The 24,290-nt window shown below is 34.4% G+C and overlaps 3 protein-coding genes across 3 annotated transcripts in view; all 3 read right to left on the bottom strand.

The window, feature by feature from the left end:
• Positions 1 to 32: 32 nt before the first annotated feature.
• LOC118269357 (sec1 family domain-containing protein 2-like) lies at positions 33 to 5,768 on the bottom strand. The gene is made up of 9 exons (XM_035584425.2): positions 5,432 to 5,768; positions 4,942 to 5,193; positions 4,351 to 4,656; positions 3,732 to 3,904; positions 3,246 to 3,472; positions 2,587 to 2,756; positions 1,922 to 2,202; positions 1,615 to 1,779; positions 33 to 1,499 (listed from the first exon to the last, which is right to left on the bottom strand). The coding sequence occupies exons 1-9, from the start codon at positions 5,609 to 5,611 to the stop codon at positions 1,295 to 1,297; spliced, it is 1,959 nt and encodes a 652-aa protein (XP_035440318.2). The 5' UTR covers positions 5,612 to 5,768; the 3' UTR covers positions 33 to 1,294.
• A 755-nt stretch (positions 5,769 to 6,523) lies between these two features.
• LOC118269158 (cytochrome c oxidase subunit 6A, mitochondrial) lies at positions 6,524 to 8,227 on the bottom strand. Its single transcript, XM_035584112.2, has 3 exons — positions 8,049 to 8,227; positions 6,906 to 7,057; positions 6,524 to 6,704 (listed from the first exon to the last, which is right to left on the bottom strand). The coding sequence occupies exons 1-3, from the start codon at positions 8,137 to 8,139 to the stop codon at positions 6,624 to 6,626; spliced, it is 324 nt and encodes a 107-aa protein (XP_035440005.1). The 5' UTR covers positions 8,140 to 8,227; the 3' UTR covers positions 6,524 to 6,623.
• Positions 8,228 to 8,565: 338 nt separating this feature from the next.
• The window catches only part of LOC118269431 (autophagy-related protein 101), a 59,518-nt gene continuing 43,793 nt past the window's right edge, over positions 8,566 to 24,290 (bottom strand). Inside the window, exons 8-10 of the mRNA XM_035584542.2 lie at positions 10,258 to 10,361; positions 9,762 to 9,963; positions 8,566 to 9,677 (exon numbers count right to left, since the gene is read on the bottom strand). Of these exons, the coding sequence (XP_035440435.2) occupies positions 9,558 to 9,677; positions 9,762 to 9,963; positions 10,258 to 10,361 (426 nt within the window). The 3' untranslated portion in view covers positions 8,566 to 9,557. The remainder of the gene's footprint in view (positions 9,678 to 9,761; positions 9,964 to 10,257; positions 10,362 to 24,290) is intronic.

The raw sequence follows: 24,290 nt of genomic DNA, 5'->3' as shown, positions 1-24,290 counted from the left end.
GAGGATGAAGAGGAGAAAAATAAAACAAGAAATTCAATAATAATTGTATCATTTATATTGCATTGTAATTGCATTGCTTTAAGCTTACAGTTACATTATATTATAATAACTTTACATAGCAGACAACAGAACAACAAATAAATATAAAAACAACGAAAAATCTTTAGCACCAAACCACCTTATTCTATGCCAATGCCTTGCAAAATAAAAACTCGAAAATAAAAATAAAACAAAAACAGTAAATTGCATTAATTTCTTTACTACCTAGGTTTTTTTTTTTGTTCTTAATAAATTACTTACATGCATTCGACAGATATGTTCCTTTAATTTCTAAATAGTTTTTATAGAAGGTTAACTACATGGAAATCTTGAAATTTGTTTGAGACATTACAATTTTAAAAAGACGCCTATCTATGTGTGATGTAAAATACCAGATTTTAATAACTACGAATATAATAAACATTGCTACCAGACATTTATTACTATACAATTTACTCAGTTAATTGGAGAAGCAAATAATTTTACACCGATTATATTTAATATTAGATTTATTGACTAAACATCACGTTTACTCGCGTAAATTAATAGAGAAAAGTTATTCTAGTTGTGAGTCTCAGAACGACTCTTCATCATGAGCTGCGTGCCCAGACGAGGTGACGTCTACTGTAGTAGCTAGTAGTCTCTCTGTGACTAGAAACTAGTAGAGCTTTTCTCCATTCATTTACGTAAGACGTGATTTTTAGTTAATTTAGTACGTCTCACGATAGTTATTATAAAATACAACATTTATTAATTACATGGAATCATTTGTAAGGAATATGTGGAGAATAATATTTAATTACACCTATATAGGAATATTAAAGTATGACATTAACTTTCCGTGAGTTTTCTTATAACGCATTTATTTATTCATAGCCATCACTATAGATACAACAGAAAGAAACATAATTTGGCATGGTTAATATCATCGTTAATAATTATATTTATTTATATAAGTACGACATTGTATTGAATACATACATAAGCCTATTTATCAAAAGCCATTCTTAGATAAGGTGGAAATAACTTAGTTTACTTTTGAGTGGAACAATATTTGGTCACCGAAACGCTTAACAGACTTCAGTACACGAATCATTATATTAAAAGCAAAGATATTTTAAAATAGATTGTGATCATATTAACTCATTGTTCAGTTCACATTCACAGTTCATAATAACTAGTCGTGGTTAACCTGAATGAGACCAGCACTTCAAATAAATGAATGTGATGGACTTCGTTCAGGTTTAGGCTTCTGCTATAACGGTAGTATATCCCTCATCGCTTCGACTGGAGTGACCAACTTCGTAGCTCCGATCAGAACGGTATTATCAACACCGCTAGTAATCACACTTCGATGCAAACGCTTACATTCCTCGGCCGTAATCCCGCCGATCACAAAAATGATTATTGTAGGATTATCCAGAGGATGTCTTGTCTTTACTTTTCTATTTGTTAACATTCTGAAAAAAATATAAAAAGATATTAATTCTACTGCTCGTCACTAGATGGCGCTTTTTAAAACAAATCTGCTACTAGACGCTAGATGGCGGTGTACTTAAATATAAAATTACTTACCCAAGCCCACTGCGCAACAATGTTTTTAATTTATCGCTTCTGTACTGGTCTAGGTCGCCGAGATCAGGTTTGTCTGTGTTCACCATATCTTCGACTAACTGTTGCACAGCGCTACGGTACTCATGACCCACACCTGTCTCACATGGCTTCAATATGGAGTTATATCTGTAAATATTGAAGTCAGAATTTAAGGAACACAAACTTAATAACATTTCTACAATAAATAACTACTAGATCGATTAAAATATACAGCTATGTGAATTATACAAGAAACATGCATTCTTTAGTAAGCAAGAAATATACTCACTTGTGAAAAACGCCTCTCATAGAAGTAATTTTCCGTAGCTGCATCAGTATACAACTGGCCCTAGCTTCGCAGTCCTCAGGAGACATGATAATAGAAGTATCTTTGTACAAACTGTTCTTGTCTTCAAACAACGCAACACTTAACGTCTTAACGAGCTGTTGTTCATGGTCTGCGGGGAATTGCACCTCTATGTCCCTCACAGCATATATGTGCATCAGTAGCGCTAACAGGTTCTCTAAAGGAATATCCTTTTCTTTGCGATTTTTTATTAGATGACAGATCTGTAAAATGAAAATGCATACTGTCATTAAAGTGTTATTAATCCCAACTGTAATATTTTCGTTTTAAACATAATGCCAAATATCTAATACATAAAATTTCCATATCACAATGTTAGTTACCATACTCTACCAATTTTTACCAAATTTTACATGTATATTCAGTAGGTCTGAGAATCGCCTACTATCTATTTTCCATATCTCTAAGTAATAAGGATTATTCACTCTCAATTTTTTTTATTATTTGTCGAAATAATTTATAAGGCATAACAACGTTTGCCGGGTTAAGTAGTTATATAAATGTATTCCTTTAGTAGACTTATAACACCCATAGCAAGTGTAGACATAGAAGGAAATAATAAGTTAAAATAGTATAAGATATTGTACCTGATTAAGGACGCTAGTGGACTCCCGACTGGTAGCAAGGTTCTGGTGTACCTGCTTCTCCAAGCTCATCAGTAGTTCATGCTGCACCCGTTTAGGAGACTTCAGGGTTTGTACTACCGCCAAGGATTGCTGCAGAACGCCTAGATGTTTGCTAATCACCTCGTAATTTCCTGCAATATTATAATATTGAGTTGTTAAACGTTACTTTGTTTATATGTTTACAATGACGTGGTTGTTTCTTTTAGCAGTGGTTTTTTTAGTTTGGCATTGGCAACATTAAAATGGATTAAAAAATGCGTTTGGTGGAGTCAGCAATCAGTTATTATCGTAAATTAATTTATATTACAGTGGGAGAAGTAAATTAACAGAATAGAAACTTAATCCGAGCTAATGAAAAGTGTGAGAAAGCCATGCTTCGGCACGAATGGGCTGGATCATCCGGAGTGATACTACGGCCTTACAGAAAACGGATGTGAAACAACGCTTGTATTGTGTGAGTGAGGTTACCGGAGGCCCAACAACCCTTAAATTCCTAACCCCCAAAAGGCCGGCAACGCACTTGTAACGCCTTTGGTGTTTGGGGTGTCGGCGGTGACTGCTTACCATCAGGTGATCCATCTGCTCGTTTACTGGCTTATTCCATAAAAAAACCACTTTACCTTTAGTCGCTGTCGCAATCTTTTCAAGACTTTGTGGTGTGACTTTCAACAGGGACTTGGGACTTGGTGACTTCTGAATGTCAATCTTAGTCAACTTGTTGTAGAGATCGAACATGACTTCCTTCTGGGACTTATTGATCATGTACTCGAAAGTTTGGATGCATGATTCGTCATCCGAATGGTAGAGACAACCGGGACTGAGTTGTATGTCATCTGGGTGGTTAAACCTGGAAATGGAAATTTTCTTGTTAATGTAAAAGTCGCGTTAAATGCGCGACACCTGGTCGCCCAAGCACCAACCGAGCAGTCTATATCAAGGTCGATTGGATGTGGAAGTGATTACGAAAAGCTTCATGCTGACAATTACTTTGTCTGAATGGTGAATGGGGTATAAAGAATTCCTCTAAGTTTTTCTAAAGTAGAAAATTTGTAAGAGAATGTGTTATCTTATTTACTACTGAACTACACATAAACTACTTGACTTACACATTAGCCTCACAAAGAGGTGACATATCAACAGCGACGTCAGTGCAATGTCCTGGAAACCTGGGCAATGCTGCCATGATTTTGTCCAGAACAGACTCAGTGCCATGACTCGTCACACTACACAAGTCCATTGTGCGATCTATAAGTATCAGCGATGCAGGGTGCAGGCAGTTCTGAAAGAAGAAAGAGCTGTTAGCATTTTCTACCTAATTTTCCCTTTTCAGAAAATGTGCTTTTATAGGAAAGGCGAAGCAATTGGCTTAAGTCATTTAAAACCCTAACACCATACCCATTAATTTCAGTACCCCTACTAGGAGTTCTCATAAGAGTTTATTTAACGAATTCGAAAAGAGAGTGTTGGCACTCTGATTGGTTGGCTTGAATAAACCAACCAATCTGAGTGCCGAATGCACTCTGGTTTCGAACTCATTGAACGTAATGCAAACTCGTTCTGAGGACCCAGTTTTATTGTTTTGTAATAAAGTAAAAATTTCAGTAAAGTAACTTGACAGTTTGTATCAGTCTTGTGACTACTTGACAATGTTTAGTATCTGTATACATCAATACAAGTTTAATCTTCTAAATACAATCAAACACACCTATTAACACTCTAACATACCTTTCGCCGTTGTATAGATATGGGATAATGCTCCAAAATGCCTCCAATGATAGCAGAATAAGAACCAATGTAATATACATCCTCCTTTAAGTTCATTGAATCCAACATGTTATTTAAGCTGGCTGCAAACCTCCTTGCTTCATTCCTCTCTTGTTTAGACAAATTATTGATGTCAACGGTTGCATTATCTGACTTCAATTCTCCAAGGAAGAATGTTTGCAAGTCACGGAACGGAGGAGTGACAAACACCACATTAGTTAGAGAGATAGTAAAAATTGGTATGTGTATCACTTCTACATAACTTTGCTGAAAGAGAAAATATTTTATTAGATTGGAAATTATTTAACATTAACATAATATCTAGGCTTCCAAGGATATAATTATAATATGATATATATTCCATGACTCATGTGATATACATTTATTAATTTAGCCTAATTTGGAAGAAAATTTTATATTTTGGGTTCATTTGGGTGAATAGATGTTAAAATATTTTCCCAACATTTATTCATACCACTTCTGTATCTATTCACCCCGTTTTACTGTACTGAATATGTATGGTGCTGTATATAATATACTAATCTTATTTACCTTCTTTGCCATCCATTGAATAAGTTTCATTTCAAGATACTTCATGCCCTCTAAGATTGGCTCTCCCATAGCCAACACAGTATTGATGTCCTTGTCATCATGGATTTCCAGAAACACCATGTCCAAGCTCATGCATGATATAAGAATACAGTGTGTAAAGTCACTGTGGCGGACAATCTCAGCAATTGTTTGCAACTGTACTTTGGTTGTTTGTGTTAAGAACAATGCCTTCTTCTGGTCTTTCTTGGCAAACTGTAACGAGAGATAGCTTTAGTGGAAATTTACGAACAATGTGATGTTGATATAGTAAGTATAAGTAAGTAATTGCATGTGTTGTTACTGAATCTACCAATTTTTGGTATGTTACCAGCATCTGTGTGTGTTAAACTAAACTTTGTATGTAATTTAACCCATGTTTTCATAAATCTAAGGAACTAAATAAATAAATCAAAGGTAAAAGAATAGCATAATGTAAATTAAGGCCTCGTACCTCGAATGGAGATAAACCCTTCACAGCAACTGCTCCCGCAGACAGTAAGGTGTCCGCGCCGCCCTCGTAATGCAGGCACTCCGCACTGGCATCGTCGATAAACACCACAGCTCCAATTACTCTGTTAAGTATCTCCGACCACCAGGCTTTACCAAATTCCCTTATTGAAGCAGTCGCCATATTTAGACAATAGGCAAAAAGACTACTAGTAGTATCTATACCATTTTTATTATTATTTTAGATATCGCCAATTAGTTAGAAGTGAATTGAAATTGCGAATTCGCAATTTATTTACGTACACATCACCCAACGTTACTACGAAACGTCACTGTCACCTCTCAACTGTCAATGTCAATATTTTATTGATCCTTTTTTTGACACTGACATTATCATAACTAAGTACTTGTGATTTTAGCTAGATTTTCTTTATTTTATTAGGGAAACAAACATTCTTTTATTAAATTATATACGAAAGTTACATGTAAATTAAATAATACAATGAAATAATAATAATTAGTAGGAACTAAGTGCTTGTGATATTAGCCAGTTTTTTTTACATTCGGAACCAGAAGAAAGAATTGCCTGTTTGATATGATACCAGGCCGTACAAAACAGTGTATCTGCGGACGACGAGCAAGGTTAGCTCGCCGCCCGACCAGAACCAGACCCGTGCGTGCGGCGCATTGTGTTCCGCATACGCCTCATAGAGCCATCAGACCACCACAGATGGGGCCCAGTAGGGCTGATGCTGCGGACTACCTAGCGGGTTTACCGGGGCTCCGGCTCGACAAGCAGGAGTAGGAACGGGGTGGTTTTTAGTCAGTAAGAGTCTGACACTCCCTCTCGCCTTGCCCTGGCGAGAGAAATCATTGGATGATTTTCCCCCTGAAAAAAAAAAAAAAAAAAAAGGCCGTACAAAACAGAACTGATAATTACGTGTCTGCTTTCCATATATTTTTTTATAAAATGTCAGATACGCCGCATTATCTATGATAAACTATTTTTTAAATTATACTGAACATACATATCGAAATTCTGTCTTCCGAACTTTCATTACAAATAACACAGGTCGCATGGAAAAATAAAATTACGTTCACATTTTGATGTTACTTTAATTACTTATCACAATACAGAATAATTTGTAAGCTAACAGTTTTGCATGATTGCACTAACATTTTATATTAAACAAAAATTAGTGCTCATAGCCGCTGGGGAGAGCATTGACATGGGGGTTGTGGAAGAGAGACTTCTGGCCATCACCCCATGGGAAACGCTGAAATAAGAAAAAAAACAATTACAACACATTCCCATTTAAATGTCTTGTTTTCATAAATATGCTATAAATAATACTTTATACTTATGACACACTAGAAATGAATAGATTGTTACTAATAAAAAGTAATAAACTTATTACAAAATACGTAAGTTGTATGAATTGCCCGTCTAATAAAATTCAGTTATTCAGGTATAATACCTTGGAACGAATGCGCATGAAGTCATAGGGTTTGAACTCAGGGCGTTCTTCATGGGCATGCTCCTGGTGAGCCAGGTAGGCGTTGAGCATACCAAGACCAACTGCGGGGAATGCAACGAAGAAAGTCATCTTCTTCCACAGCTTGAAGCCACCTGTTAAAGATCAAAGATATAAACAAATTAGTAGAGATTTTAATAACAATAATATGAGACATAAACATTAGCATCTTTCTGCCCATAAATGAAGTCAATTGGAATGGCACAAATGTCTTTTTCCATTTTATACAATCAAACATCATGCTATCACAAGACCTGGTTTCTTACAATTATCACTCCTCACACAGTTCATCTACTGCCGAATTAAATAACCAATCTCAATGCAAAATCTTTAGATTACAATAGATTTTTGACTATTCTTAGCTTTATTCTTCTGTAAAAATTAAGATTGATCCATAGATTTTTGGATTAAGATTCAATAGTAGAGTTTATTTCAGGGTTCAACAATGTTGGAATAAAAGTGGACAATGCTTTAAAAAGAGAGTCTTAGCATGTTCCTTGTTTGCAAAAATAAAGTATTATTATAAATTAAAGTATTATTATAATAATCTATTATTGAACTTCACAGTCATAGTCCTAATACTATATTAATATAATTTTGACGTTAATAAAGTGCCCAAACTAGGATAATCCTGCATCTTGGAGACTTAGTATAACTGTGGAATAAAAAGACATTTCACATAATGGTACTAGACATATTTACTGCACAATGTTCATTGTTAAATGACATCCTATGTTTAAGAATAAAACCAAAACAATTTACTACAGTTCTGAACACAAAATGCTAAACATAATTGTGGTAGTATATAATAGTTGTTTGTTGGGGAATAAGAACTCTAGTAGCATTAGATAGACTGCCTACTTGAGTATTGATTTATCAAGTTGCAGTAAACAACAGGAAAATAAGAATAGAAAATGCGATGTTAGGGCCACGCTAGAAATGTGATTGTAACGTTACAATAAGTATGGATTTAGCATAGGTGGGTAAAATAGGACATGATAATCTATTAAAACGCAGGTGAACAAAAGATAAGGCCCTTTAGGTTATCTGATTACATAATTTTCTGTTTTCCAAAATGAGTCTCACCTCCATGGCCTCCAGCAGTAGCAGCGTGGGTGGAAGAACGAGCGTTCGTCTTCAGGTACTGGATGGCAGCCTTCCTCAATAGGGTATTCATTTTGCTAGAAATTCTGGTTCTGATCAATGCAAAAGCAGCAGCAACTTGTCAAAATGTCAATGTAATTTTTTATCGAAAATGTCAATTTGACAACTGGAGAATGTTGCCATACCAGCAAAAATCAATACGGAATAATTATGTTATATGGCAATAACATTATTTAATAGAGGTGTTCGCATTTAGTATCTTTTTATTTATGGTATTAAATAGTCTTACTATTTATCTTCTTCTTATTATCAGCAGCAAAGACGTTGAAAAAAATATTCAAAAAACAACCGATCAGTCGCTTATTCTTGACGGGTGAATTTATCTAATATAATTATTTTATTATTCATTAATTTCTGCTAGCTATACTAAAACTTACTTACTTATATTTAGGCACAGACTAATTTTAAATTAATCTTATTATGAAATAAAAGGCATACAATTATTTTAATGCATTTTAATTTCTTAAACTAAAATTCAAAGTAGTATCGTTAAACATTGATTAGACTTTGAGATTGTTTACTTAGACGGTGGTGTAATTACATACAAATTAGATACATAGATTTACCATTCTTGGTTTTCAGATCCTGATTGAGATTCTGATTAAGGTCCTATTTTTACAATGTTTCTACAGGACACTGATATACATTACTATACTTATACTTTTTACGAGATAGATAGATACTTAGTACCTGATCTAGTTATCATATCAATCATATCTAACTAGAACATATTATTTTTGTTATCTATAAATCGAATACCCGTTACCGTTACCAATTAATACTACAACTCTATTTATTATTTCCTAAATCTAATGGAATGCAAAGTTCATATAGGTTAAAATAATTGTTTAAAGAAGACAATATAGCTTTCTAGTCTACCTACTTAATTTTAGTCATTGACCACTTAAACAATGTTTTTTTCTTGATAGTTAAATTCTAACACTGCAGGGCTTGCACGGTAGCTGGGCAACCGTGCCATGTAGGTAGTTTGATTGCCGCACGGAGCACCTCTTTGTTTGATCCACAAATTGTTTAAGGTCTGGGTGTCATGTGTATGTGAACTTTTGTTTGTAAAAGCACCTAGAGAATTCTAGCGTCGGGCAAAGTTTTTTTATAAAGTTTAAATATGGTACAACATTTACCTACGTACAGAACGAGTTAGATGTACCTACGTGCTAAGAAATTTGAAGATACAATACAAGATATTACTATTACATGGCACCTGTATATTACCTATTCTTTGGCAACTAATTTACGCCTGAACCGAGTCTTATGCACAAAAAATAAAGGTACTCAGCTGCCACAGCGCCTTCCTGAAATATTCTGTATTTAGGTAGGTACCTACTATCCTACGCAGGTATCTATAGTTATGAAGTTTTTGTTATTACAAATTAACAGACACTGTACTTCTCATTCTAAGCTCATTCTATGCTAAATTAAAGTTGGTTGATCAAATGCTGGAAACATTTTTTGGTTCACCATTCGAATGTTCTTTGGGGATTCCGTAGCACTATCAGGAAAATGACGCTCCAATATGGATCTTGGTGAAACCTGAAAAAAAAAATGGAAATTGTATAGTCTTTATAAAGTTTTCACGAAAAGTATTATTAAATATACTGAATGAAGCAATCTTACCTTTTTCGTTTTTACATGTTCAAAGTTATACTTCATGTAAAAGGCAGACTGTTGCAGTTGCCTCAAGTTTCTGATACGGACCCTTGGATCACGTTCCAATAAACGCATTAGTAACCCGCGAGCTGCGTTTGACAAAGAGTTTGCACTCTTTGGCAGAGTCCCTGCGACTGGCTGTATGGATTGTTGTCTATGATCTGGCGACCTGAAAAAAGAATTGTTTGAATTTACGCGCTCATTTTTTATTTTAAAAATGTAATGTTAATCGCTTAAATTATTATTATTTTATTAGCTATGTTTGCTACCGTATTTAACTAATACACCTAAACTACATTTAAGAAGACTCATAAACTGTACCGTACAGATAGGTCTGTTGCCTATTGGATCTACCTACATGCGGTACCTACGCAGATACAAATGACCGTAACTTCAAGAATTAATTAGGTAAGTAAAAATCAAGTATTATAAAGTAGATAATAAATAGTATTAGTACAATTACCTATTTTGATATGATGAAGACGCCTCATTTTGGCTCCTGTCATCGTTTTGCACCAATTCATCGATGTCAGTCGTTGCTCTTTTGCCAATCGCAGGCGCTGGATACTGAAATTGAGAAACGGAATAGTATCTAAATAATATTTTGTGATATAACTAACAAAATAATAATAAAAACCTGATTCAAGTTATATTTTTAACACAACGTAATTAGAGTAATTTAACATTCATTATCAAACATTATAAATCCCTTATAAAAATCATCCCTACACACAAATAATACATTAATGCCTATACACCCTATAGCTATACATATCAACAGATAAAAAACAAATGACACAAAAATACATCCAATCACAAACAGGTATGTTGGTAATTCAAACTCAATCGCAAACTCACACGGGCATGTTAATTTATAATCAGGAGAGCCCATCTCTGTTGTACACGAATACCTTGGTGCTTATATGTAGGTTTGAGAGCCCTAAGGTTTAAGGGGAACGACACTGCAACCCGTCCCGCGCCTCGTTTGAAAACAAAAAAGTCAACATCACTCGTCCGGCTAAAAATAGGGAGCCAGCCCCTTAATTGCACACTTGGAATTTACTGCACGATTTAATGATTGTCTTGGGAGTTCAGAGCCTCTTAACGAGAGGGTGGAGTAATGGAAGCAAAGATTGGGAACGTAATTAGTATATTGTGTATGAAATCTTATTATCGGCGACAAAAAATAAAACTTTTCATAAAAAATTTAAAGTCGTAAAATGAAAAGTTGTGCATGTACCTAGCCATTATCCTACTCGTAGCTACGAGTTGTAGTCGTAAGCGGTTATGAGGACAACCACATTGTAGGTTTTAATAGTTTAAACACTGTTCCTGTACGCCATGACCTAGGTTAACGGAATTATAGAGAGAATTGTTTGACTACTAATTGTATTGACCTCTGAAATGCTAATACGGTACGGTGGAGTCGGCTTTATCTCTTAGGCTCAATCTGCATAGCATCAAACACAATAATTGGTCGACCCACTTCCCTTTTGAAAATTATGTTCAGATTAAGTTTGTTTTTGGGACTGTGCTTAGATGCGGCTTTATTTTCTTTTTCCGTTTCAATCCAGTTGATAAATGTCAGAAGCTGTCACTCAAAAGACAATTAAGAACAAAGATCCGTTAGATCAACGCGTTGACTACTAATCATTTCTTATCTTTATCAGTTCGCCGCCTCCGAATATAGGGGCACATTAATGTTTACATTCTGTTCTGGTCACGATTCGGCCGCTTTTCTGAATAAGTAATGGATACTTAAATATGTATTAGATTAGTCTAGGCAACACCTCTAGCATCTTTTAAATTTAATTTCCCCTACGGAACTCCTTTGCTACTAACCCAAAGTCTAATCTAGACGAATCTAGGTAACCCAGCTTTCAATATTTTTCACGATTTAAATACCTAATTAAATAAGGCAAGTACTTGTAATAGTTGAACTTCTTTGATTAGAAGAATAAATATTTAGAGGAATAAATATACAGATAGGTACGTTGAACAATCATAAAAAGAAACTTGCGGTTTTTTTAATAAATTGTTCTAATCAACGCGTCTGTTGGTTTAGAATTATTATAAAAACCAAACTTCTTTTTAATAGGTCTATTATAAAATTGGCTAAAGGTCATTTTGAACATCTGGCAGTGAAAAAGTGTTGGACTAATAAAGCTTTACAGGAAATATCTAAATTATCTACAATCAATCAAAAATATTAGTTTCAATTAAATTAATATTTTTAAAATAGACTAAAAAATATTTGTTTTGTTGCGATATTGAAGAAGTTTTTGCTTGGTTTTCAATAGAATTTAAGTTAAGATACACGTGTCGGTGTAGATACACACGTGTAATTTTTTTTGACTCGAATAGTTGTTCCGATTGACATCATAGATGTGAGTGGAATACGTAATTGGAATGAATCATGAAATTGTTTTTGCGAAGAGTGATAGGACAGGGATTAATAAATCTAGGTATAAAGGATAGAGGAAATAGGAAAACTGAAGAGAAGATGGATTTGTGCGAAGTCTGACAGAGGAACTTAAAACTACCTTAAGTGCATGACGTGATGATGTCTGAATGTGAAAAATAGAGAAGTCGTTTATTATATTATAGGTTGCTTATACAATATAGCAGGCTCACCTAACGTGTAGCAAATTAGCACCGTGATACCCTGAACAGTCTACCTGTAGGAGAGCTTAGTAGGTAGCTTACATGAAAAGATCAAATGAATACATATCTACTTACACTACTTACATAGGCAGCAACTTAGCATATTTTTTATAGAAAAATAATTAATAGTTTAGTACCTACTCAACAGTATTGAGTGATTTATACTAAGAATTACCTACGCATAATAATGGTGCATATTACTTAATACAGATTAATTAGATATGAATCAGAAAATTCATTCCATTACGTGAATCGCAGTAATTTTCTAAAGGATGAAGGTGCCAAGATAAAGGTAATGTAACTCTTTACATTACATTAATAGATATCATATAGTAAAAAATCCATATACCTACCGTATTATTATTTATTTTATAACAAATCGAATTATTCTGGGTAGGTTATTGAAATGCAAACAAATTAATAATATACATTTTGACACAAACCAATTTTAGTTTTTTTCTTCTCAGGCTAAAACTATTAAGAAAGATTGGTTTTACTTTGAAAAATATACAAAAAATCATATGGCATGGCATGTATGTAGACTCTTATATATTTAAAAAGATGAGTGTAATTTGTTTTTCCCCTAATTATTTCCAGAGTATACCACCATGCTTGATTATAACCAATTTCATCTATAATAGGTACTTTTCACCCTTAAAATGCACTAAAAACTAGCGATATGCGGTGGTATTTACTGTAGGCAGGGTATTGCTTTTCGTACAATAGTAGGAAATACTACATAAGTGCATTAGTACTCGTAGTTCCTACATCAGTAGGAAAAACAATACTCTTCCTACAGTCGGGTAAAAGGGACCTTGCCTCACTTGCAAGTGGCAACAACGTCCAAATACGGACCAGTAAACGTCTCGCGATACACGTATCGAATTGATATCAGTGACAGTGTAGAATAACAATTTATTTTCCAGTTTTCCTGTTTATTTTTAGTATTAGGTAACATCGAGTGAGATGAAAAAAAATATTACTCGAAATCTCCGAAGGGATTTAGGCTTAATCTACCCAGAAAAACAATAAGCTGAAGCGTCTAAATTATGAGACCACGTTAATCAATAATTTCATATTAATTGTAATTAATGCTTAACACGTCCCAAGAACTAATCGAGGCAAATCTCTCCAGTAACTTAACTATTTCGAATAGTCCAGGGCATCTGGACTATCTGGACGTATCTCTTAAAGACCTATCCATAGACACCCATCACAGATATGTAAGCTGAAAAAAAAATTTTTTTGAACAGTTAATGTATGGATGCCCCCTTTAATTTTTAAATTTATTAATTTTTATTCAAAATTCTAATAGCGGTTACCGAAATACACGATCTCTACAAAGTTTCAACTATGTAGGCCGAACAGTTTCGGAAATAAATGGCTGTGACATACGTCGGACGGACGGACTACGGACGGACAGACGGACAGACGGACCAGACAGACAGACATGACGAATCTATAAGGGTTCCGTTTTTTGCCATTTGGCTAAACCCTAAAAAAACATTTACTAAGTGAAAGGAAGACAACCAGACACACCCTTTCGCATTTATAGTATGAGTAAATAGTAATAGTAATGGTTATCGAACCGACTTCACTAAAAAAGTTAAAAATATTACTTTAATTTCGGAAGTCGGATGTTTCTCGGTATTATTTGTATTTGTTTCTACACCGACTTCCGAATATTAAAGTTATTTTTAACTTTTTTAGTGAAGTCGGTTTATTTTTTTGTAAAAAGTATTTTATTTCACACTTTTTAGTTGCGATACTCATTATCGCAACTAAAAAAGTCGGTTAAAATTCTCTATCTCAGGTTGTGGTTATTTATTTGTATTGTCACAGTCACTTAATTAGCTTTATTGTGATTTCTATGTGAGTATGAAGTTCCATTGGCCATTTCTGGTCTTCTTCATCAGTTCCACCTCTTCAAAGGTTACTTTTTGACTGTAAATGCTTCAATTCTAGATGAATATACCAAACGTCACTATATATGTTCCCTATAATATTTGAGGAGTTCCCTCGATTTCTCTATGAATCTTACATTCCATCATCAGATTTTAATTTGGTGACAATGGGACCACCTCAGAACTATCTACTTTCGAACAAAAAAAGAATTTTGAAAATCCGTCGACAATTGACGGAGTATTAATTAGCTTTATTGTGATTTCTATGTGAGTATGAAGTTCCATTGGCCATTTCTGGTCTTCTTCATCAGTTCCACCTCTTCAAAGGTTACTTTTTGACTGTAAATGCTTCAAAGTTCTAGATCAATGAATATACCAAAATCACTATATAGCTCCCTATAATATTTGAGGAGGTTCCCTCGATTTCTCTAAGATTCCATCATCAGATCCTAACTTGGTGTAATGGGACCACCTCAGAACTATCTACTTTCGAACAAAAAAAAGAATTGTGAAAATCTGTCGATCAATTCCGCGAAACGGAGTATTAATTAACAGCATATTGTGATTTGTCTATGTGAGTATGAAGTTCCATTGGCCATGTCGGTCTTCTTCAATTCCACCTCAAAGGTTACTTTTTGACTGTAAATGCTTCAATTCAGATAAATAACCAAAATCACTATATAGCTCATAATATTTGAGGAGTTCCCTCGATTGCTCTAAGATTCCATCATCAGTCCTAACTTGGTGACAATGGGACCACCTCAGAACTATCTACTTTCGAACAAAAAAAGAATTTTGAAAATCCGTCGACAATTGACGGAGTATTCGATGAACAAACATACAAAAAAAAAAAAAAAAAAACATACAACCAGCCGAACATAGTACCTCCTCCTTTTTGTGAAGTCGGTAAAAATTAATCACCGATAGGTATATCCTCGAAATCTCCGGAGGGATTAATAGATTTTAATTCATCATCAATGTTAAATTATTCAACAGGTATTTATCGAAAGAAAGGTTATGGTTATGATATAATTACCATAAGTAATGAGCATAACAAGAAGGAAGGATGTTTACCATAAACGTCTAATGTTGTGTGATGGCTCGGTATGAATCTTACATTCCATACCTTTTTTTTTACTTTTGAATCATTCTCTAGGAGTCTAGGACATTCACAACAATTGTCAACGTCACTTTCGGCCTTGATACATGGAAAGTTTATCAATGACTGTCTGAAGAGGTCATGCGTGTAATACATCATCGTTCCGCGAAATAATGTATTGATCAGCATATTATGATTTGCACGTATAACAGTGTGTCGTAATTTCATCTCTATGACAGTTAATTAAGAGCCATTTGACCGATTGCGCGGCGACAGTCCTGGGACCTCAAAACCTTGACTCCCACACGTGATCGATGTTCGCGTGTCGATGGTAGTTGCGAAATTTTACAAAAATTATTCGTATTGTTAGGTACTGTTAATGTCTTCAGATATTCTTTTGTGAGATTTCAATGTCACGTTCGATACGTTTGTGTTGAATTGATTTTAAAATTATAGATATGAATAGGCTGGCGTCAAACGTGTGGAGCAGATAGTGTTATATTCACGGAAAATTGAACCGTTAATGATCATATAAAAAATCAAAATGTTGCTTATGACATCTAAATGAAATAAAGGCATTGTCTTAATAAAAGAAAAAATATTGTATGTTAGAAGTTATTACTGGACTAACCAACCGCAAAAGCAATTTTGCATTCAACCAGGTAGAGAAGATGTTTTGCATACTTCAAATAAAACCCCAAAATGTCATTGACTTCCTTTGACACAAAAACTTCTGTAAGCCTTAAAAACGTTGCCACGATAGTAAAACTTCGTCACAGGTTTATTTATAGAATGCATTACGCAGTCGAAACAAAGTCTAGAAAAAAGAGAAAATGTAAAATACCTAAGTTAAAATGTACCTACCTCATTTTGAAGATTCCGATGCTTTGCTTTTAAGATCAAAGCAAAATCGGAAAGAAATATCACAACAATACCTACAGAAAAAATAATAACATCCAGAGAAATATTATGTAGGTATTACATTAACAATAATAGAATTATGGAGTTGTTTATTACTGAATCATCGCTTTTATACCTACTGCTGTACGACACGTACCTATCCACAGACTAATCGGCAATTAACCCCGAAAGGTTAGACCCGAACAAGCCCGTTAGGCCAGTCACAAGTCCAGTTCGGCATGCTGTTATTTTTTCCACAGCTTCTTTTTGTTCCAAGAATGTAGGAAAACATCGAAATAAAATATCAAACTTAATCGTGGGCAACCGGGTACGGAGTTAAGAGAAAACTGACTTTAACAAAAATCCAGACGAAGCGCATTATGTTCCGTTAGTTGAACTAAGTATGCTAGAACAGATATAAACAAGTACCTTATTATCTTATTGTGATGAGTCGAGACATTAAGACACTATGCGGCAGCATGGAGTCCCGTTGTAACTTGCAGACGGAAATATTAATATCGTGTGATGAATGACCACTTGCAACAAGCCGAGGAGAAAATAGATACCCACAAGACATACGTTAAGCCCGACGGCAAACTGCTTCAATGTGTTTTATTTAATAACATGGATGCACGGGCAATTTGTTCAAGTTCGTGCAACATGGCAGAACGATATTACAATGTGTGTTTACATCATTTTATCCTTACAATGTTGTTACATAGCATTTGTTGATATTACTGCCGTGGACCATGGAGCACTAAAATTTACATTCCTGACAAGCTCATTTTGTTCACATTGGACGTCTGTGAAAGGTCTACGTCTGAATCTAGGTATTCAGCAACTGTTCTTTAAGAGCGGCCAACGTCCTACTAATTCGCAAAAAATACTCTAACAAAAAAGAAGCCGCCGCTATGCGATTAGATTTGTGAAATGGTAGTGATATGTAATAAACAAAGACTTCAGCAGCTGCATTTAAATTCCAAATTAAATAAAAGCCTTATCTCTGATAATTATCTTAATTATTTTTTGGTGTGACTGTATTTTCCAATGGATATACTCAAACTCCCTAATATAAGCTTCATATTATTATGAAGAAAATATATAGGATCACACATAAAATATTTTGAATCGTCAGACGCCTCCTGCGTTCAGAATATTACCTGATACCTGGGCAGTGGACAGCATTCTATTATATTTTAAATAAGTCCCTATTAATATTGGAATTTATAGTTTGGTGGATTTCTCAGAAGTGTTCGTTTTTCTGTTGGATGGTATGGTAGTAAAGATTAAGAAAATCATCGTTTAAAAAGATTGTTATATTATGGGCTTTTAAACTTGGAAAAGGCAGTATTTAAAAGACATTTAAGCTTATAAAGGTTAAGCTGACGTGTTTAAAGGGTTTGATTTCCATTGGATCAATTTCGAATCAATTAACGTTTTCTATACCCAATTCTGTCAGATTAAAACGAAAGAAGCATTCCTTAAGTGTGATGTAGAGTGCTGCGTTTGCGCAGAAAATACGTGTGTCAGGGTGGTTCAAGTGCTGACGCGGCGCCTGCGGTCAACGGCCTTGACATTGTACCCGTTTTGTGTTTACATCTAATTGATATTCTTTGAATACACGCATAATTAGCATCATTTAATGCAATGTAGTCACGTGGGAGAACTTTATTGGTGTTGTAAATTTTATAATAAACTGTTCGTGAATGAGATTTTCATTTGAGTGTCGTTATTGATTCAGCAGCAGTGTGACCTCAGACGGCCGAGCATTAAAAATTTAAGACGATTTTAACGCCACTCAGTGGAATTTCGTCTGGCGGTAATAAAGACGACCTTTAGTATGCATCCCGTTATTCTCAGAACGATCTACATCTATCTAAATAATACTCTAGTAAGAAACTTCATAGTTTAAAGACAAAAGGGATAGGTACATACATACCTAATGTTCTTAAAAATAAGCCACACAACCTCGGTAACTTGTCATTATCTGTAATTAGTATTAATAATTAGTTCAAATAACAGCTACTTAAACCTTTGCCGTACCTTCACGGCTACAAAATTACAAAAGAGACATAATTTTTATCGAGGCCGTAGGCTTTACGAATGTGGAATTACTTTTCTAACACTTGAGCTCATGAATTTGCCTTTAAAATTCGGTCAGCAATCTTTTAGCCATAATTAAATGAGGCCAGTGCAGCGCTGAATACAAAGAGACGAAGAACAGCAGTTTTTTTTCTTCTGAATGGATTTGAATAAGATAGAAATAATTTAGGTACTTTGTGGGCTGGAGTGTTTGTATTAAATACTAAGGAAGTGGAATCAAGTATGGAAGATCTTAGACGTATTACAGACACGTACCTAAAAGAAGATCATTCATGACATTATTGGCACTTTGAAGGAGCCGTACCTTTGTTATTTTCAAGTTCAAACTAAGGTAAATAACCTGAAGATTTGCGTTAAAAATGTTTTTACTACACACATTTTAACAGTATTGTTACTAATAACAAATATTATTCAAGAATTAGTTTCCTTCCATTGTATTTTTGTCACACTTAATCAGTTCTCCATATTTAATATTTCATTCAATGTTGTATCCGTGTGGATCTGCTATGGACCAGAATAAAGCTAGGAAATGTAGTCAACCAAATATTAAAATTCCTAGTGAGCATGACTGTTTACCGCAGTCAAAGTGCTCGTGGTCAACATTTACTATTAAGTTAATGCTTCCATCGAAGGGCAAGACTAGGCGAAGGTTTCATAGGACACGAAGAGTGCTAATATAGCAACGAAAGGTATTTAAATATATTATTCTTGTACCTAAATGGGGAAGAGAACGTCAAGATTTCAAAAATAGGGATCTCATTTTATGATGATTGTGATTCCTCCGAATTCTTACCAAACTGTAGATACTTTCTTAAAAGATTTAACCAAGACGGAAAGAAAAAAAAGAAAAGAGGAGAAAAATCAGATTGAAATTAGCACAGATGGCAAAAACAGCACAGAAGGCACAAAGATATTATTTCTAGCTGTAATAGACATTGGTGATCTTCACAACAACATATACAACAGCAACGTTTGTCCAAACTTGAGACAACAAAGCCTCATCATGCAAACTCCCAAGAAAAAAAAGAATGTTGAGTGATGCGTCTACCTACAACATAGGACATAGATGCGTCTATTACAAGTTTGCATTAAGCTTTTGTGGTCAACGCCAAAGAATTGTTAATTTACACATTTTCCCTAAGTCAATAAAATCCTTCCTAGGATAACGTAGAGCACGGGACACAAACAATGATCGTTCATCTCCGTCCTCCCACAGTCCACTCCTGCTTCTAACAATGAATGACAACATCAACACAGCTGGACGTCGAGTGTTTCTATATTTTCGCCGCAAATGCTTCGACGACGCGGAAGCAGTCTTCCTGTCATTATGAATCGTTAACTTGAGGGGTGATTACCTATAATAAGTGCGGAGAACTCTGGCGCTTCGCAAGACCTGTTTATTGGCACAAACTTTGTGTTAGTATCCAGTATTAGCGCCTGGCAATTGACGACGCTAAATTTAGATTCTTAACCAATAGGCACTTACTACAGTTTCATTGATCTCATTTATAAATCGAAAATTTATTCTGTAACAATTAATTATTATACTTTAATTAAGGTAACTGTTAATTAAAGCTATTTATCGCATTAAATGGGATTTTTGTCACATAATTTATAAACAACAAAAATAGTTTCATACAAGCAAATTGATCTAGTTTAAAAACGTGTTGAACTGGTTTGCCACATCCAAAACAAATTTATTCTAGAGAGCTCTAATAAATCGAGATCAGTTGGTAGTATCGCTGGCAGAAGTCATTAGTGCGTAAATTCATTGCCATTACCTCGTAGCCGTAGCGCCTGCGCCGGCGCCGACGATACGACAACGATCGTCTACATCAAAAGAATGTAAATAGCCATTTTATATGTTTAACTGTACCTAGGATGGTCAATAAATGATATCTAATAATTGACGTTTATAGCTATTTACATTTACCATACCTGTATAACTTAATAAGTGGTAACTAGTAACATAATCTCCCTATCCTGGTACAATATTTTTTTCAAGATTATGTTAATGCTTGATCAATGCAGTTGTGCTACTTATGTAGGTATATAAATCATGCACTAATTAAATAAATAGTCCCTGATATGAAGTTGTAAACGTTACTAAACAAGCGATGTAAAAATTGACACTTATTTTTTAAATTGCAAAATTTCATCATTATCGACGTCCGCATGATTGCTGCTTGCAGAATTAAAGGATAATTTGTAAGGGAACGATGGGAAAATTCAGTGATTTTTTTTAAAGAAGGTTCGTAATAATAATGACAAAGAAGTGTACGTGAGAAGGATGTAAGTAATCTGTAGGAGCAAAAAAGAAACATAATTGCAAAGTTCAACAAATTCCAAGAGACAGTTGGGTAAGCCCCATAATAATATTGCATCGATTATAACTTTTTGCGGTTTCATTTTTTTAACAGCTTCTGGCTATTCAATTTAGAACTAATTTGTTTTGACTATAGATTAAGTTCGGGATAAAAGAATTCTTATTGATTCGAAAATTGTTATTGATTTGGAACTGACATTTGTCTGCAGGGTTGTCTAAGGCAGCTTATTCTGATTATCACTCACCCAGCATTTTCGCAAAACTCTCTACATTATCATAATATCAGAAAACTACATTTTATTCAGCATATCCAAATTATAAAATTGTATGGTTCCTATCGCCACATTTAAAATTCCTTAATATTATAATTGTAGGAGTCATGTATACTTGTATAGGCCAATAATAATTTCAGAACTTATTGACACAAATTATAAGTACCATGTCCTTACAATCGTCATTTATTACAAAGTGTCACATTATCTATTGAAGTCCAAAGTCGAATCATTGTAATATTTTTTGGACGGGGCCCTGATTGGGCTGGTGACGTATTTGATACCATAATGAGTACTTGTGTCAGTGCAATTTATGTACGGTCGTGTAGGATAAGGATAACCCATTGTCCTTGGTTTATGTTGTCTTGTTTGATTCTTATCGCAAACTAGCTCTTCCGCGCAGTTTTAACCGCGTAGACAAACCAAGTTTCATAGCTTTTCTCACGAATTAATGTTTAAAAAGTTTGATCAAATCTATTTAAAACAAAACGTATTCGCTAGCAAGTTGTATATTATTTGTATCTCTAATTTTAGACAGCTTTAGGACTTTTAGTAAGTAATGGATCCTAAGTTAAAATATTTTGCAACCGAAATCATTTGTTTCCTTTTCGCACAACACATAATTGAACCAATTTTGATTACCTCTGAAATATAAAATCCTGAATAAGACTATAATGTGGGTTGGTAATAGGTAGATTTGATTACCAACTTTATATGGGCAGAAATATACAAGGATAACGATTGATAAATTGTTTAATGCGAATGGAGCCACGTGTATTAGCCACCTTAGTACCTACAATGGTACATCTCCGTTTAAATCTTTTGTCATGGTTTTCTTAGAACCATTTTGCTTATCTTAAATTAGTAGACTTGATGTTAGTAAAGTAGTCACGAAGTTTTTTTACATTTGCGGTAATGAACGTTACTTCCGAGATGTTTCCTTATTTATGCTGTTTAACATTTTAATAATACGAATTGCTCGTATGACTCAGATGAACGTCTGATTTGAGACCGCCTTGAATTTCGCAAACACGTTTTGTCAGTTTCATTTATTTTGTCTTCAGACCATCATTATAAACACCGAGACTGTGTGGATCTAAGTACTTATTTGCTCTATTACACAAAATCACTAAACATATTTCGATAAAATTTTACAAATATTTGCTGTTCGTTAGTCTCGCTAAAACTCGAGAACGGCTGGATAGATTTGGCAAATTTTAGTCTAGAATTAATTGTGGAAGTCCAGGGAAGGATTAAAAACATGAGAAAAACATGTTTGAGGCGACACGAAGTTTGCTGGACCAGCTAGTTTATAATATTTTTATCACGGAAAAAAAAACTTTTCTTAATTGATTTTTATTATTTAAATTTTTACCTAGTACAACATGAATAATATCTAAGTATGTACAGGTTACCTTTACTTAAGTTACATTGAATAACTAAGAGAACTATCTGACTTCTTGGTAAAAATGCTACACATTCATGCAAAACAGTACAATTAGGAGTCTGTAGTCGGAATGTTGGAACAAAGCAACATAATTAACCTTAAATGACGGAAACATACCTTAGAATTCATGCAGCGCGTTGCTAAATGAGTCGTGCTTACAATTAAAACAGAGTAAACTAATTATCTTTGCCTTTGCGGAATACCATTGAATGAGATGCTCCCGAATATGGTAACAATTGTTATTCTACTACTCTAAGACGCTACAATAAAGTTTTAAACTTATGACACACTGTATAAGATATTTTTTCTAAAAAAAATGCTTTTGTGTCTTAGTTTATCAGAAAGCTTTTTAAAGTTCTAAGATAATCGACTCCAGCTCTCGCTTCTTACAAATCATTAAAAAAGACGTGAGTTTGATATAAAACGAAGTTAATTCAACATCAATTAGCACAGATAAATCTTAATTCTTTTATTGGGTCCACAAAATAATGTATGTCATGACTGTGTATTATATTATGTGTAGACGGCGCCGGCGCAGAACCAAAACCGGATTACTTAGCGGTGATAGTTCAATCTTATAGTATGATTGACGTCTAATCACCATCGGATTGACCTAACAGGGGCAAGCTGAGTCGCTCCGAAAACCGATTAAGTAACATTAACGGTTAACGGCTAAACCGGAACATAAAGTAATTACATTTCTAGTTGTATGTCGTGCCGTTGTTTCAGGCGAGTTTAATTCATAGACTTTAGTGCTTTAGCCGTAGGAAATTGCTTTACCCACTACGGTAAAGTAATGACTTAAGACCTGGGCTTCATTCTTAATTAGCTTTTATTGCTTTTTTATTGAGTCCAATTCTGCTTGCAATAGACATGTTGAGAATAGTAGACACTTCAACGCAAACCTCGCTTACCTCTTTTAACACTAAAATTGTTTATGTACAAGGAAATGGTAAGAAGGATTGTGTGTCAAACGCTTAGTTCTGAGATTTATAATCTAAACGTATGTTGAAATGTTCTGTCCGTATTTTATGTAGGCGACAGGCGATGTAACGGCAGTCGTTTCAAAATACGAACTAAATCTCTGATATGATTGATAAAATAATATTTGGATAGAAGGTAAGTAGGTACTTACCTGAAAGTCAATAAAACTATCGCAAACGCGTGAATTGCATGTTTTTAATGTTTCAAGCGAAGGGAATCCAATGAACTTTTCGTGATATAACCTCGTTATAATATAGGTGCTTACTTACCCTGTGTAATAATATTTGACCTACAGATAAATAGAATCTTTATATTGCAAAATGTCTACAATTTAGCAAACAGGTGTAGAATAACAAACGTTACGGTAAAAATTGATGACACTGTCTGTTTCCTTACACGCTATGTGACCTTTGGCGGGTTGCAATTAAGTAAATATTATGCACACTTTATTACTGTCCATCCGTTACAACTTACAGGAGGATTACAAGAATGTTAATTTTAAATAATTATCAATTTATAGGTCATGATTAACAACAACTTTACCTATATAATTTACTACAAAGATGTTTGTGAAATAGAAGATTAAGTATTTGCTCACGAAAAGTTTGTTGTGTACAACCTCTCGTATACGAGTTCTAACCGTTTCATTATACTTTTTTTAGAAACGTCTAGACTGGGCGTTGTGACAAGTACTGAATAATTACTCCGTTACCGTATCGAACGACAACAAGAAGCCCACGCTATTAGTCCAAAATTTGTGCGATGACGCAAAATATTTGCGTGCCATTTCTCCTTGG

This window comes from Spodoptera frugiperda, chromosome 2 (genome assembly GCF_023101765.2).
Source record: "Spodoptera frugiperda isolate SF20-4 chromosome 2, AGI-APGP_CSIRO_Sfru_2.0, whole genome shotgun sequence".
Lineage (NCBI taxonomy): Eukaryota > Metazoa > Arthropoda > Insecta > Lepidoptera > Noctuidae > Spodoptera > Spodoptera frugiperda.
This window is presented reverse-complemented; position numbering and strand designations above follow the sequence as displayed.